This window comes from Crocodylus porosus, unplaced genomic scaffold (genome assembly GCF_001723895.1).
Source record: "Crocodylus porosus isolate Cpor-Errol unplaced genomic scaffold, CroPor_comp1, whole genome shotgun sequence".
In the NCBI taxonomy this organism is placed as follows: Eukaryota; Metazoa; Chordata; order Crocodylia; family Crocodylidae; genus Crocodylus; species Crocodylus porosus.
Window position 1 is genome coordinate 78928098 of NW_017728948.1, and position 13468 is coordinate 78941565.

General features: G+C 39.8%; 1 protein-coding gene across 4 annotated transcripts in view; it reads right to left on the bottom strand.

Moving 5' to 3' along the window:
* HELQ (helicase, POLQ-like) overlaps positions 1-13468 on the bottom strand; it is a 32709-nt gene that overhangs the window by 11032 nt on the left and 8209 nt on the right. For 2 of the 4 annotated variants that reach the window (XM_019552743.1, XM_019552741.1), the window contains exons 4-12: positions 11617-11817; positions 10010-10082; positions 8348-8445; positions 6507-6605; positions 5387-5532; positions 3765-4004; positions 2415-2556; positions 1949-2053; positions 1031-1253 (exon numbers count right to left, since the gene is read on the bottom strand). In XM_019552743.1, coding sequence (XP_019408288.1) covers positions 1031-1253; positions 1949-2053; positions 2415-2556; positions 3765-4004; positions 5387-5532; positions 6507-6605; positions 8348-8445; positions 10010-10082; positions 11617-11817 — 1327 coding nt within the window. Of the gene's footprint in view, positions 1-1030; positions 1254-1948; positions 2054-2414; positions 2557-3764; positions 4005-5386; positions 5533-6506; positions 6608-8336; positions 8446-10009; positions 10083-11616; positions 11818-13468 lie in introns of those variants that run through there. The other 2 variants (XM_019552742.1, XM_019552744.1) reach the window with 2 other exon arrangements.

Here is a 13468-nt window from a genome sequence, read left to right on the forward strand (position 1 = left end):
AGAAATCTTCAGTTAGCTATCTACAACGATGCAAAACTGATATCGTGAGTTAATTCAGATCCCAAAAGATGTGCAGGTACTTCATGTTTTCTCTTCTAATGTGCCTTACTTTGGATTTAGGCACACAGTTTCATTTACCATATTGTCCTTTCATTTTGTCAACTTAGATTTTTGATTGGTCTCTCAAGGTCTGGAATAATTAAAATAACCCTTATTGGTAAATCTTGATAAATTACTAGAAAACACCCCTTTCAAGATGATTCATATATTTAATAAAAGATTTAGACTAGAAAGCCAAGGAGATCCTCTGCTTTTTACTTCAGCTACAATGAAAAACAGACAAATTATTCTTTGCTTCGTTTTTGATCCATTACAATACTCTACATCTGGTGACCTGGATACTTCTCATCAATTTAGCTTTCTTGTGCAGGATCTTGTTGAAGGCCTTTAGGAAGTCTGAACAGTCTTACTGAAGGCACCTCTCATAAGACTCAGATGCCATTCAGAAAATGCCAGCTCATGGCATGAGCTCTCACTCATTTGTTGACTATGGAAAAATAATAAAACAATTCTTTTGCTGCAAAGAACACAGAAAACCTCAAAAGGTCAGAATGGTTTTGACCCTATGGATTCCCATTTGAAATATATGGGTTTATCTTGTGAATCACATGTAGGCATTTACACACCTAACAGTGTTAATATTGTATAGCACCCCATGACACCCTTAAAAAGGATCTCAGAGCACCCTACAGTGCTACAGAACCCTGGCTGATAATCACTGGATTAGGTTAACTAGTTATTTATTCACTACTTAAATGACATGTTCAAAAAATTCCAAGACATGAGGCTTCTTTATAGAAATAGAGCTGTACAGACTCCAGGATATTCTGACAGGTGTTTTATTTTAATCATCATATTCAGACAGGTGGGAAGGGGCTGGATAAAAGTTTTAGTTAAGTACGAAAATAAAAAACACAGATTTAAAAAAGACATGGGGAAAGAAGTGCAATGGAAAGGAACAAATTCTTACCTTTGTAAGCAGCTTGACCCAACTGTGTGATCGCTAGATTACTTGGGGATTTTTGTTCCTTTTCAGACATGATTTTTCCTTTTAGGAGTCCTTTTTCTATTAGGCTTTCCAGTGATTCTTTAATTATATCTGAAAGGCTCTTTTCTTTTGACAGTGTCTTTTGCTGAACACCAAACAGTGTACCACACATGAAGTTGCAAATTTCTTCAAAGTTTCTTGCAATCTACAATAGTTTGGATGTTTTAATCACGTATGACACAAAAGTAGTGTCACAGCTCAGTAAAAGTGTTAACTCTAGCTTCTGCCCTCTTTCTAGCTGAAAACAGTATGCCTACTGAAGACTCCATACTAGAATGTTAATCCTGCATGTCTACGTGACTTCAGGATAACTGCAACTAATTTGATGAACGTGCTGCCTGAAGAAGGGCTCAACAGAATATCATATGCCACCCTGCTACATTACTGCAGCTTTTAGCATTTGAAATTCATTTTTATCTTTAAGAAGTTATCTTAAAAGCGTATCTTTAGAACCAAAGCTTTGAAGTACCTAGTAGACAGAAAACAGTTTGGCCTTGTCTACGTCAGAAACTTATCAGGATTCAGTAATTTGGTTGGATAACATGACCACAAGTTTTCTTTGTTTATATTGATTATAATTGCATTTAATGAACTACTCAGGATTAAAAACAAGACCTTGGTGAACACTAACATTATTAATCTCAACCCTAATGAAGCAAAATGAGTCCCAAATGGATTCCATGAAATGTAATAATATGGATTGTAATACAAATGTAATAATATGGAAACTACCATAAAAGAAAAATAGTTCTACCAGTAAATATCATAAATAGTTATCTACATTCTCATTAGTAGTATCATAATGCATCTCTTTACTTAGCTACAGAAAACAATTGATACCTGTAACCCAACCAAGGACAGAAGGAGGTTTTGTATTCCCTTGGTAAACTCAAGTAAAAGGTTGCTGCAACAGTTTTCCAAAGGACTGTTTATTAAATCTTGAACCTAAAATAAAAAGCAAAAGATGAATTCTCTTAATGGGAGAAAATATTTCACCTTCAAAAATATTCTGATATGTACTGACTTGATTAAAAACTATTCCTGGAGATTTCCAAGTTTTCTGACTGACCTCTAGAGATCAGTTTATGAGCCAAGCGAAGTGATATATGGTCAGAAAATACACACGTCTTCTAGCAAGGAATCTGAGTGCCTTTCACAATTGCAGGAAAGTTTCTGGTAATAGTTACTGGTAAGCAAGAAGGACTACATGTGAGAATGCAAAGTTGAGCAAAAGACATTCAGGTCCCTGTTTATCACAGAAATTTAGTCTGATGACTCGAAAAACTGATATTTTTGTGCAAGTTACCAGATGTTTGTCTTTTTCTTGCACTATAAGAATACTTTCACCAGCACTGTCAATACCAGCTCGACCAGCTCTGCCAATCATCTGCTTGTATTGATTCTTTTTCAGGAATTCTGTTGCAACATAGGGTGCTCTTAAAATAACCCTAAGGAATTAAAAATAAAAGAAAAAAAGAGAGGAAAGACCCAGATAAGTTACATTCTGCATTTCAGGTATTTAAAGCATCAGTAAAATCATACAAAGGAAAAAGTTTTCCCTAAGGAAAAAAAATATTTACCTGGGGATGACAAGAAATAAGTGAAGAATAAATCCCATTTTTATATACATGCAGCTCACAAACCTGGATAATTTTGAGTAAGGCAGTCCTTGACTTACAACGTGTCGAATTACATTTTGCACTTACACCATTTATAAATTGACACCCTGTTTCAATTTTGATGTCAGTTTTGACTTTACAACACTTGATTCGACACCACACCAGCGAACAAGTTCGCTGTGTCGCCAATCTCCATGGAGAACATCTGTCCAAATTTCCTTGGACACTTTATTTAAGAAAGCAAACAAGACTTCAGAAAAACCTGCAGCCAAGACTCCTGAGAAGACTCCAGCCAAGAACCCTTCAAAAAGACCAACCAAGAGCCCTTCAATAAGTCTAGCAAAGTCACCTCAAAGAAGTCCTTCCAAATCAATGATTGCTATTTACAATATAAATACATTAATGTAGCTATATTAACTCATCTATAATTGGTTGAGTACAAAATTCCGGGTTATTTTTGGTGAAAATAGGGTATCAGGACTTGGTTCAAGAACCAACCCCACATTTATAACATTGTTTCCTATGGGAAAATGGATTTCGAGCTACAAAGTTTTGACTTAAGACCTGCTAAGTCTGAGGACTGCCTTGTTGGGGAAGGTGGGAGGGAGCTCTGTCTGTGACCTGAGCATCCTCTGTTATGCAAGTTACATAGGGTGAAGTGGCCACTAAGGAAAAAGGCCTTGGAACAAGAGTCTGATTAGTAAAGATAGGTTATAGGTCCCGTGCAGACAGCAAAGACACTGTTGTACACTCAAGGGACTATGGGAACTGAATGACAGAGTTCGGTAATGATGCCCTTACCCAGATCTCAGATATTAGTCTCTCTGTGCCAAATTAATTAGATGTGAAAGCAGGCACCTTGAACGCAAAGTGCTGTGAATAAGTCACTATGAGTCAAGGTACACATTCACCCTTCTGTAAGTGTTGTGACATGCTTAGCCACTGATTGGAACAAAACTCAAACTTAAGTATGTTAAAGGGTTTTAACAATGTAGGCTTTAATGAAATGATACAGTAAATATTTTTGTGGGGCTAACCTTCGAGCTGGTAGATTGACTCCAGCAGCTAAAGTAGATGTGCAAGTAAGAAGGCATAGAACACCTGCAGAATAAGCTTCCTCTATACTTTTCCTTTCATCACTTGTAAGCCCACTGTGATGGTAAGCAATGCCAAATGAAATTGTTCGCTTTAGAACAGGACAGATTGTTCCATTACCAATATTCTTCAAGTTCATAAGAAGGTCTTGTTTCTCTTTTTTTTTGTGATTTTCGTATTCTCTTAGGGAAGAAAAAAAAAAGAACGATCAAAGTCTAAATTGTTTAACTACAAAAAATTAAAACAAAAGATGCACTTAAGCTCCTTCTGCTCATTATCCATTACTACAGTAAGATATTTGCAATTTAGAAATCAATTACTCTATTGCCAAAGAAATAACACAGAATTAGATACAAGCAGAATTCAACCTGCACATAAAGTCAACAAAACAGAACTAGGATACAGTAAACATTTTCTGGTTTCAAAGACACTGGGTGTCTGTACACATGTCAGGAGGCTGCTCTGATGCGCTGTAATTATAGCACGTTGGAGCAGACTTGATTAATCAAGTCTGCTGGGGTGTGCTAATTAGTGTGCTTAGCAAGCCTCTCAGAGCTGCTCTAATTAACACCCCCCCCCCCCCCGAGCACATGTAAAAACACCAACTGAGTTAAGTAAAAAATACCACATGAACTGATAGTGAGTCTTGCAATAGCACAGATTTGTTTCCTCAGAAGCAGCAGTCAGAATGGGGGAATATATAGTACATAAAGATTCCAATTTTCAAGAGGTTTCTTTTCCCTAACCATAGATTCAGGTAAATAAGACAACACAGAATTTACGAAAACTCCCCTAATAATTAGATTCTATATATGGAAAATTTATAAATTTGTTAAAAATTTCCATGTATAGAATCTCATTATTGGAGGATTGTTTCTAATTCATTCCCACCACTGCTGCAGGGCAGTAGAGGAGAACGTGATGTGGGGAGGACAGGCAGCTTGTCCCCTGCTTGTGCCTGCCTCTTGCCAACTCTGCTCCCTGCTAGCTCCACCTCCCACACGTCTATCCTTGTTTCATGCCAACAGGCTCCATCCCTGTTCTAGTCCAGGTCCACAGCTCATAATTTGCAATATACAATATTCAATGTAATCTTTAATTTGCATTTATTGTTTGCATCTTATATTCCCAATATATGTAACTAAACATAAGCAGCTTAGCAACACTCTACCACTGTGCATGACAGGAAGTAAAGCAAGAACAGAGAAGGGGAGTGTTAATTTACAAAGAATGACAAGAATAAGACGTAAATTACATAGCATGCCTCTTTGAATGAACCCTACATTTTCTTTTTCTGTTTATTTTCTTAATTAACTCCTGAAAAGTTGTGTTTTAATGGTTGTTTTTGACTTAACCAAAAACGAACCCTAAAACTGGAGTTCTACAGAAGTTGTACAGTCTTGCATAATTTTATTCTCAGAAGACAACTACTTCTTCTTGGTCAGGGATCTTTACTACTGTCACTGCAGATGAAAAGTGAGTAGTTTTGTGTTATTAGAGGTAAACGTTCAATTCTGATTTAACACTTTAAGGGTGGTCTAAAACAGTAATAAAAGACACATACTTCTTCAGATACTTGCATATCATTTCAGCTACATTTTCACAGTTCTTTTTAGTGGGACAAAAGACTAGGCAGGAGTAATTTGGAATAACTTCAGTCACCAATGCAATAAGATGGTCAGGATCCATTCTTTCCAGATTACTAGAATACTAAAATAAAAATTAAATGATTTATTAGACAATACAACTTTTTATTTATCTGCAGTAAGCCTAAGACTCCAAGCCTGCAAATATGTACATCTGTTCTTAACTTTACTCACTTGAATAATCCCCTCTGCTTCATCATAAATGTTACAAAAGTTTAAATGTTAGTAGAATCAGCTTATCCACTATGACTCTTTCAATTAAGGGACACCTGCACTTTGAACTCAAGAGGAACAGAGGGTGAGAACAGAATATTTTGCCTCATTCCTATTGTCCTTGGGCTACAAGCACCGATGTGATGTCCACTGTGCTATTAGCAGCACTCTTATGAAAGGAAAACAGCACCTAAACCAGCAATTCAAGGAGACCTTCATTCACTATTCGACTGGTTCAGAGATCAAGAGAAACTTTGGGGACATATACAGCTATGCATAGCAATAGGAAGAGACAAGTCTCACCAAGTACTACATTACAGTTGTGTGGAATGGGGAACCGTGGGATGGCAGGGATCACAAATAAGAATCAACAACAGTATGACCACCTTTCTTATCCTACCATTTCCACCTTTGTGACTCAAGTACATTGGACCCCACATATGAACTATGACAACTATTAAAATGGTAGGGGGGGAAAAAAAAAAATCACCAGAAACCTAAGAGCCAGTGTGGAAGACAAGGGTCTTTCCTACAACTTCCTGAGAGCAAATGGAAGAACTTGCCTTCTTTTCCTCTCACACAAAGAAAATATAAAACCACTAATAGTCACCCACCACCCAAAAATAAAAATAAGCTTTACAAATAACAACATGAATTGTTATGATTACTATTTCCCTTTTACATTAAACATTTTGGAACCACTAAGTCATAATGGCCTATTCTGTAAAAATACTATAAATAAACCCTGATTTTAAAAAACATATATTTTTAAACACTATTCAGTACTTAAGAAACTAAAAAAATTCACAAAATTAGCACTATTACCTTGAAATTAAGATGACGTGAAAAAGTAAAACCATTCTCTGCTTTGCTGTCAACTTCATAGATACTTTCTCGTATTTTAACATATTCCTTTAATTCCACCTATGTTGGCAAAAAGAGAAATTGCACATTAACATATTAACCAAATTACTGTCTTCTTCACTAAGAGTTCTGTGCCAAGGCCATCCAACTTTTAAGTTGCTGGGGTCTACACCAGCAGGAGCCACATGCTGTACGAGGTGCATGGGGTGAGCCATGGCTCTCTGGGCCATGCACCACGTAGATGGACCCCCCACTGCCCTATTACACTGATAGTGACTGACCCTGTGGGTTCTCAAATTCACAGAGAGCTGACTAATTTCAGTTTTGCATATTACATCATCTATCAAGTATTACGCTGAAGGGGACTGAAATAGCAAAGCCTCTTGATTTCAACAGTAGTTATTATAAATCAAGTACCTCTGGCTTTTGAATTTCCGTTGCCACTACTGACTTTTCAAAAAGTAAACATCATGGAAATATAACCAATCCAAAAGGCGAAACACATCTTTTTCATTCTCAAACATTTTTTTCAGACTATACAAACCTATATTTTCCCTGGGGTGAAAAGAAAAAAGGTCAACCCATAAATTAAGCCAAGGCTGTGTAACTTCTGTGTGGCCAAGTGCCACATACCACATGAACCACACACTGCAGGGTGGCCTCCCCTCCCTAGAATCCTCCCCACAGTGCAGGCTGCACCACATGCTAACTGTTTGTAGTCTGTATGCAGCCCGCAGACCATGTGTGACCTACAAACTGAACAGCCCTAAGTTAAGCAATGCATGTAGTCATGAAGAATAAAAAGTGCCTTCTCAATCACAATAAACAGTTGGTCTATATACATTTTCTTCTTATGACTAACAATAATTTAGAAACCAGTTTAATGAAAAGGGTACAATCCTATGCCATAGACAGCGGCGATGTGTAGGGGGTGCACGTGCACCCCGAGAAGCCACGCTCCCTGCTTATGCAACAGGTGTGGGGGCAGGCGGAAGCACCAGATGAAGAGCTGTGGCCACTTCCCAGTCGGTGCCATTGGCTATGGGGGACCCTGCCCCGGTTGGTGAGACTGGCCACAGGGGGACCCTCCCTCAGTTGCTGACTGGTCACTGGGTGGGGGGTGGGGGGCGGCTGTGCCCCCCCCCAGACTAAATTAGCACCAGTTGCCAATGGCCATGGATAAAAATAGGTTGTGTTAAGATATAAGTTAAAATTATGGTAATAAACTGTGTCTTTATATCATTATAACTGCAAACACAATAAGGTGTCATGTTACATTGACTAAAGCTGGTTTCCAAGCCAAAATAGTTAGAAAGGTCACAAAAGTCTGTGCACTGAAAACCCAACTGTTGGCCTAAGTAAAGCAGATCACAGAATGTGATGTTAATAAATGAGTGATGCTAATTCACCAGAGTGAAACCAAATAAAGGAAATGGAAAAGATCTTGAATATCCATAATGTTTGCTGTTTACTCCCTTAGACAAACTATATTTGCAAACAATGACTGGCATCAGGAAAATGCTTTGTAAGATGTAAACAACTAGTGTATAGGAGGCCAAGGCAAGACCACTTATCTTTGGAGATGAGTGCCCGTTTTTCTCTCCCTAGGCATGCTGCAAACTAATTACTTGTGGTAGCCCAATAAAAGAAATGCATTTGCTTTCAAACTAAGCCAGTCACGTGGACATTGTAGCAAGGACAGAGCATAGGACTGAGGCTGGAGGTCCAACACTGAGAGGTTGACTTCTACTTTTAACCTTAAAAATGCTAAGTTTGAGCTTCTGCTAATCTTGAATATGTACCGGTCTAAAACTATCAGTGTAATACTCCGCTTGCAAGAACTGCTGCAAGTCTCCAACATTGTTTAGAGTTGCACTCATTCCAATTATTTGAGTAGTTTCTGTAAAACAGAAAAGGCAGATGTTAAGTTATAAGACACATTTATTACTATGCTAGCAAACTGCCCATCAAGAATGACCAGGGAGGGATGGGAGGTGGGACCAGGGACAGAGCGCTGCCTCCCACCACCCCATGATGCTGCCTCTTCCCAAGAGCAGGGGGAGGGGCAAAGCTTGCCAAGCCATCCCCTCTGTCAGCACCCTGCACTGCTGCCCCCTCCAAGGAGCGGGGCTGGGGAGGACAAGGACGAAGTTAGTGATGTTGGATCTACTCCCCTGCACCATCCAGTCTGTCCTGGTGGTGCTCCACCATCCCACTGTCCTCGCCACTGGCCTCACCCCCCTGCTCCATCCCCGCTATTATGGCAGTGCTCCACCATCCCACTCAGTCCCCCTCTGCCATATCCAAGCTTGAGAGTTGCAAGAGTCCCGTTCCTTCCCCCATATCCTGCTGTCTGTGTGCAGAGCATTCTGATTGGTTGTTTCAGTAAGCATTGTGATTGGCTGCTGAGACAACCAATCAGAGTTCTGCAAAAGCGTTACAGACAGAGACAGACAGACAGACAGACTAAACCCTTTATATATACAGAATACAGTACCTATGACAAAAATGCTTAATGCCTTATTTAGGGTCTATTTTATCATTGCATTATTCTACTTTATCATTGCAACACTAAGCCATTAAGGAAAGGAACTAGTATCTAAAAACTATGGCAAGAGAAAATGTTAGGAATCAAATTTTAAAAAGCAATGAACACAGCAGCTTTATCCATTTCAATAAAAATTAATTAGAGCTTTTTAATGTGCTGTAACAAGAATAGATCTCTTTCAATATAATAGTTGCTCTACCGAAGCCTAATTTTGTAAATCTAATATATGAGCTACAAAAATATATTAATGAAAGAAAGCCTCCCAATGCATGAAGGCATTAACAGTTTCACTGCATTCTGTGCAACTCCAGTGCTGTTCATAAACTCTTATTCTCAATTTCCCAAAAAGCCCAAATTTGGTTTGGCAGTTTTCAAACTTCTCAAATTTAACAGCTGATCTGCTCATTAATATAATCACCCAGTGGTACTAAAATATCAAAGCTTCAGGAGACAAAAATGTATTTAAATAAACAAAGAAGAAAGGAACTTATATTTCTTGTGGTAAAAAAGTAGCTTTGGCAAAAGTTTTAATATATATAGGGCTCAATCTAACTTAAATTATCCTTGCTTTCAAGTGACCTCTTCTATCATTTGTACTGACAAATGCTTCAGTGGTCCCTGAAGCCTTTATAACCATTTAACAGGAAGGAGAAGCTAACCCTCTGGAAGCAAGATTCCACATCACACTGGAATTTATGAGAGGAAAGAGGAGAATTATCAGAAGACTACCCCAGGAACACAAGCAACATACCATGCAAGGAAAAAATAACTAGTAATCTAAGGTGAAGTACACCGTTACAGAGCCAAGTTTTGAAAAATTTTGGATATGCTCAAACCAAAATAAACTTATCTAAATTATGCAGCCTCACAAAATTTTTATAACATGTATTATGGTCCTGATGCAGGGGTTACTTACTGCTGGTGTACAGAATTTTTGCAAGAGTCATTTCCAGGATAGCACCACGACTCCCTTCACCAATCATGTGCAACTTTGAATAAGAAGTTGAGAACGGGAACTGTTAGAATAATTACAGACTTTTCCATCCCTGTACATATAGTCACACCATACAACTTCATATTTTAATTCAGAAAACACATGGTCAGGTACGTTTTTGATATAATTTTATTGAATTTTGGCTGTAAACCTTCCTCAATAAATATCACCTACTAACCACATATTTCACTAAGGAGAGCGAGGAAAAAGTTAATACCACTGGTATTTGTTTACCACTAGGTCTGCCTCCCATTTAATTAAAACAAAATGGTCATAGGAATGGCATTTCCTGACCCGACCACTACTAATTGTAGTGATATTTATTATTAGTTAATTTTAAAGTATTTTGTGTGTCTTTGTCCAGAAGAATGTGAACTGCAAAAGACAGTACTGGCTTTTCTTTTATTAACAACCCACTACAAGTACGAAATCAAAGAGAATCCTAAAAGTTTTTTTTTCTGTTTATATTACTACATATAATTGAAATAAACAGGTTAATGCAAGTCATATTATATACACATATTTTCTGGACATTGTTTATTATGAACTGAAGTCACACCTTTCAGTTTATCCTAGAGGTGGTACAATTGTTTGTTACTCTCAGGAACAGGAGAGAAACTGAATTGTGACCATGTGATCTTGCCCTGCAATATTTTAGTTAATACCAAAAACAGGCCCAAATTGTGAGTTAACTAAAGCATAATCAAGATGGTCTATTAAAGTGTCATTTAAAGTGTGTTTTATTCTACTATGGGTTGTATACTCCTTGTCATGTAACCACTCAATGGCTATTTGCTGAATAACTTTGATGACTATCTTTAAGGAACCTTCTCAAATACAGGATGTGCCAAAATTCAATAGAAACCCAGATCTCATTCGTAGCTGTGAGACTCACGACCTACTTCATATGTAGAAGTTTGCCAAGTACAGATGATGCACTCAGCTATGTATGGCCCCATTTACTTGGCAAAACCTCATTTTTGTGGAGTAGGGAGGCAGGGGGGTGGAACTTACACCTGCGCGGTATCCAGGTTGTACTGTATCAAGAGTCCAGCCACCAAGTGAACAATACTATATAGCAGAGGTTGTCAACTGGGGGTACGCATACCCCTGGGGGTACTTGGGAATGCCCCGGGGGTATGCATCGTGGAGAACTGGGAGTACTTGGGAAGCGTGCTGCTGCACGCCACTCTGTGGTGGTGCACTTCCCAAGTACCCCCACTTCTCTTGCTGCCACCCAAGTTCTACCCCCCTGGTTCATCAACCGGTCACTGGGGAAAACACCCCTCCCTCCTGCTCATCCAGGGGGTACAGTCCAGGAGGGATACCCACCAGAAGGGGTGGTATACTCCTTAAAAAAGGCTGAAAACTCCTGCTGTACAGGACAAATGTTAGTCAGTTACCAACTTGTTAAGTGGTGTTTTCCACTACAGTATGTGCATAATAATCTGCTAGAAAATATATATTTGTGTAAATAATTAAAAAGGCACAGCATGTTAATAAACCTATTGCAAATTATTTTAACAAACCTCATCTACTACAACTAGACCCAAATCACCAATTCTTCTGGTTTCAATCAGAGCATTCACCAAGCCATGTCCTTTTTCTATAGTAGCGATGTACAGAGATTTCTTTGTTCTCCGCTTGATTGGAGGAAATCTTCCTTTACTGCCTGCGTATTCTTCCACCAGGAAACCTAGCTCTACTCCAAAACTTGACAAAGCCCAAACCTGCAGTGTAATAAAGCGCAAGAGTACAGATTAGATAAAGAGGACATATCAACATTTAATGATACTGATTTGCAACTGACTTGAAGCAGGCATAAATTCAGGATTAAGGCCATTCAAAAAAAACCAAAAAACAACTGAGTGAAAATGCAGTTCTCCATCTCTATGTCAGGATTTATGTATGTGTATGGAAAGATGCCCACAAGTAAGGCAGGGTGAAAATTTGCAGTATACTAATTGAATGCTTTGGGGCACAGTGTTCACACTCAAATATCAATAGCTAAATTCATGACCTAAATTACTCTGTAGTAACTTCAGTAGGTAGACAAGCCCTTGGGATAAAGGTCTCAACCAAAGCCAGTGAATACTTCATTACAGAGAACAGCGTGACAGCCTCTAAACTAGATTAAAAAACAAAAGCACCTTCTTCATTTCCTGGATATTTGTTTAAGACATGCAAACTAGGCCTGTGCGAAGCAGCTGGTATTTGCTTCGGATTCGGCTGATTCAGGGGACAGTGATTAGATTTGGTGATTTGAATCACTGTCCCAAATCAATTTGGCCGAATCTCCAAATCAAACAGGCCCCATCCCCAGCACACTCTCCCAGCCCCATCAATGGTTGCCCTGCCCGGCCCCAGCATCCCAGCTCTTTAAAAGAAAAAGGCACCCTGTACTCACTGGCTACTGCCAGGTTGGGGAGGGGGTGAGGGGGACCACACGACACACACAAGATCTCTGCTGCCCCCCACTGCCCCATGTTGCATGGAGGGGGGCTCTGCCATGAGCCCCCAGAAGCTTTGACGGCCACTACAGCAGCCAGTGAGTGCAGGGCTTTTTTTTTGTTTTAAAGCACTGGGATGCTGGGGCCAGGCAGGGCAGCCACTGACAGGGCTCAGAGATTGGGTGGGGGATGGAGGCTCAAGGCACAGTCCCCCACGCAGCATGGGGCAGTGGATCACCCCTCTGCCTGGCAGGACTTGTTGAGTGTGTGTGTTTTTTTTTGAAGAGCCAGGTGCACACCCAATGGAACAGAGGGGCCATCACCAGGGACAATTACCAGGCAGGCAGTTGCTCGGGGCTGCAGGGGAGCAATCAGGAAGGCCAAGGCAGAGATGGAACTGGGACTAGCTTCCCAGATCTGGGACAACAAGAAGTCCTTTTTTAAATACATAGGGGGCAAAAAGAAGGTTCTGGGTAATGTGGAGCCCCTACAGGACGCTAAGAAATTTGGTCGTCACACCAGACAAAGCTAACATATTTAACAATTTCTTTGCCTTCATTTTCCTGAGCAGGGACTGGAACAGCCACCACCCTCTCTGGACCACCCTTAAGCCCCAAGGGAGGTGCACCTAGGTCAAGGGTTAGTGAGGAACTAGTTAGGCAACTTCTGGAGGGACTGGATTCAAATCAGCTGGTCTGGTCTCCACCCTAGAGTACTGAGGGAATTAGCCGAGGTCATTGCAGGACCCCTGGTGTGGCTTTATGAGCACTTGTGGTGCTCTGGTGTGGTGCCAGAGGAGTGGAAAAGGGCCAGTGTGGTTCCCATCTCCAAAAAGGGGAGGAAGGAGGACCCGGGGAACTATAGGCCAGTTAGTCTTACCTCGATCCTGGGTAAACTTTTTGAGAGAATTATCCTGGCACATGTCCACGAG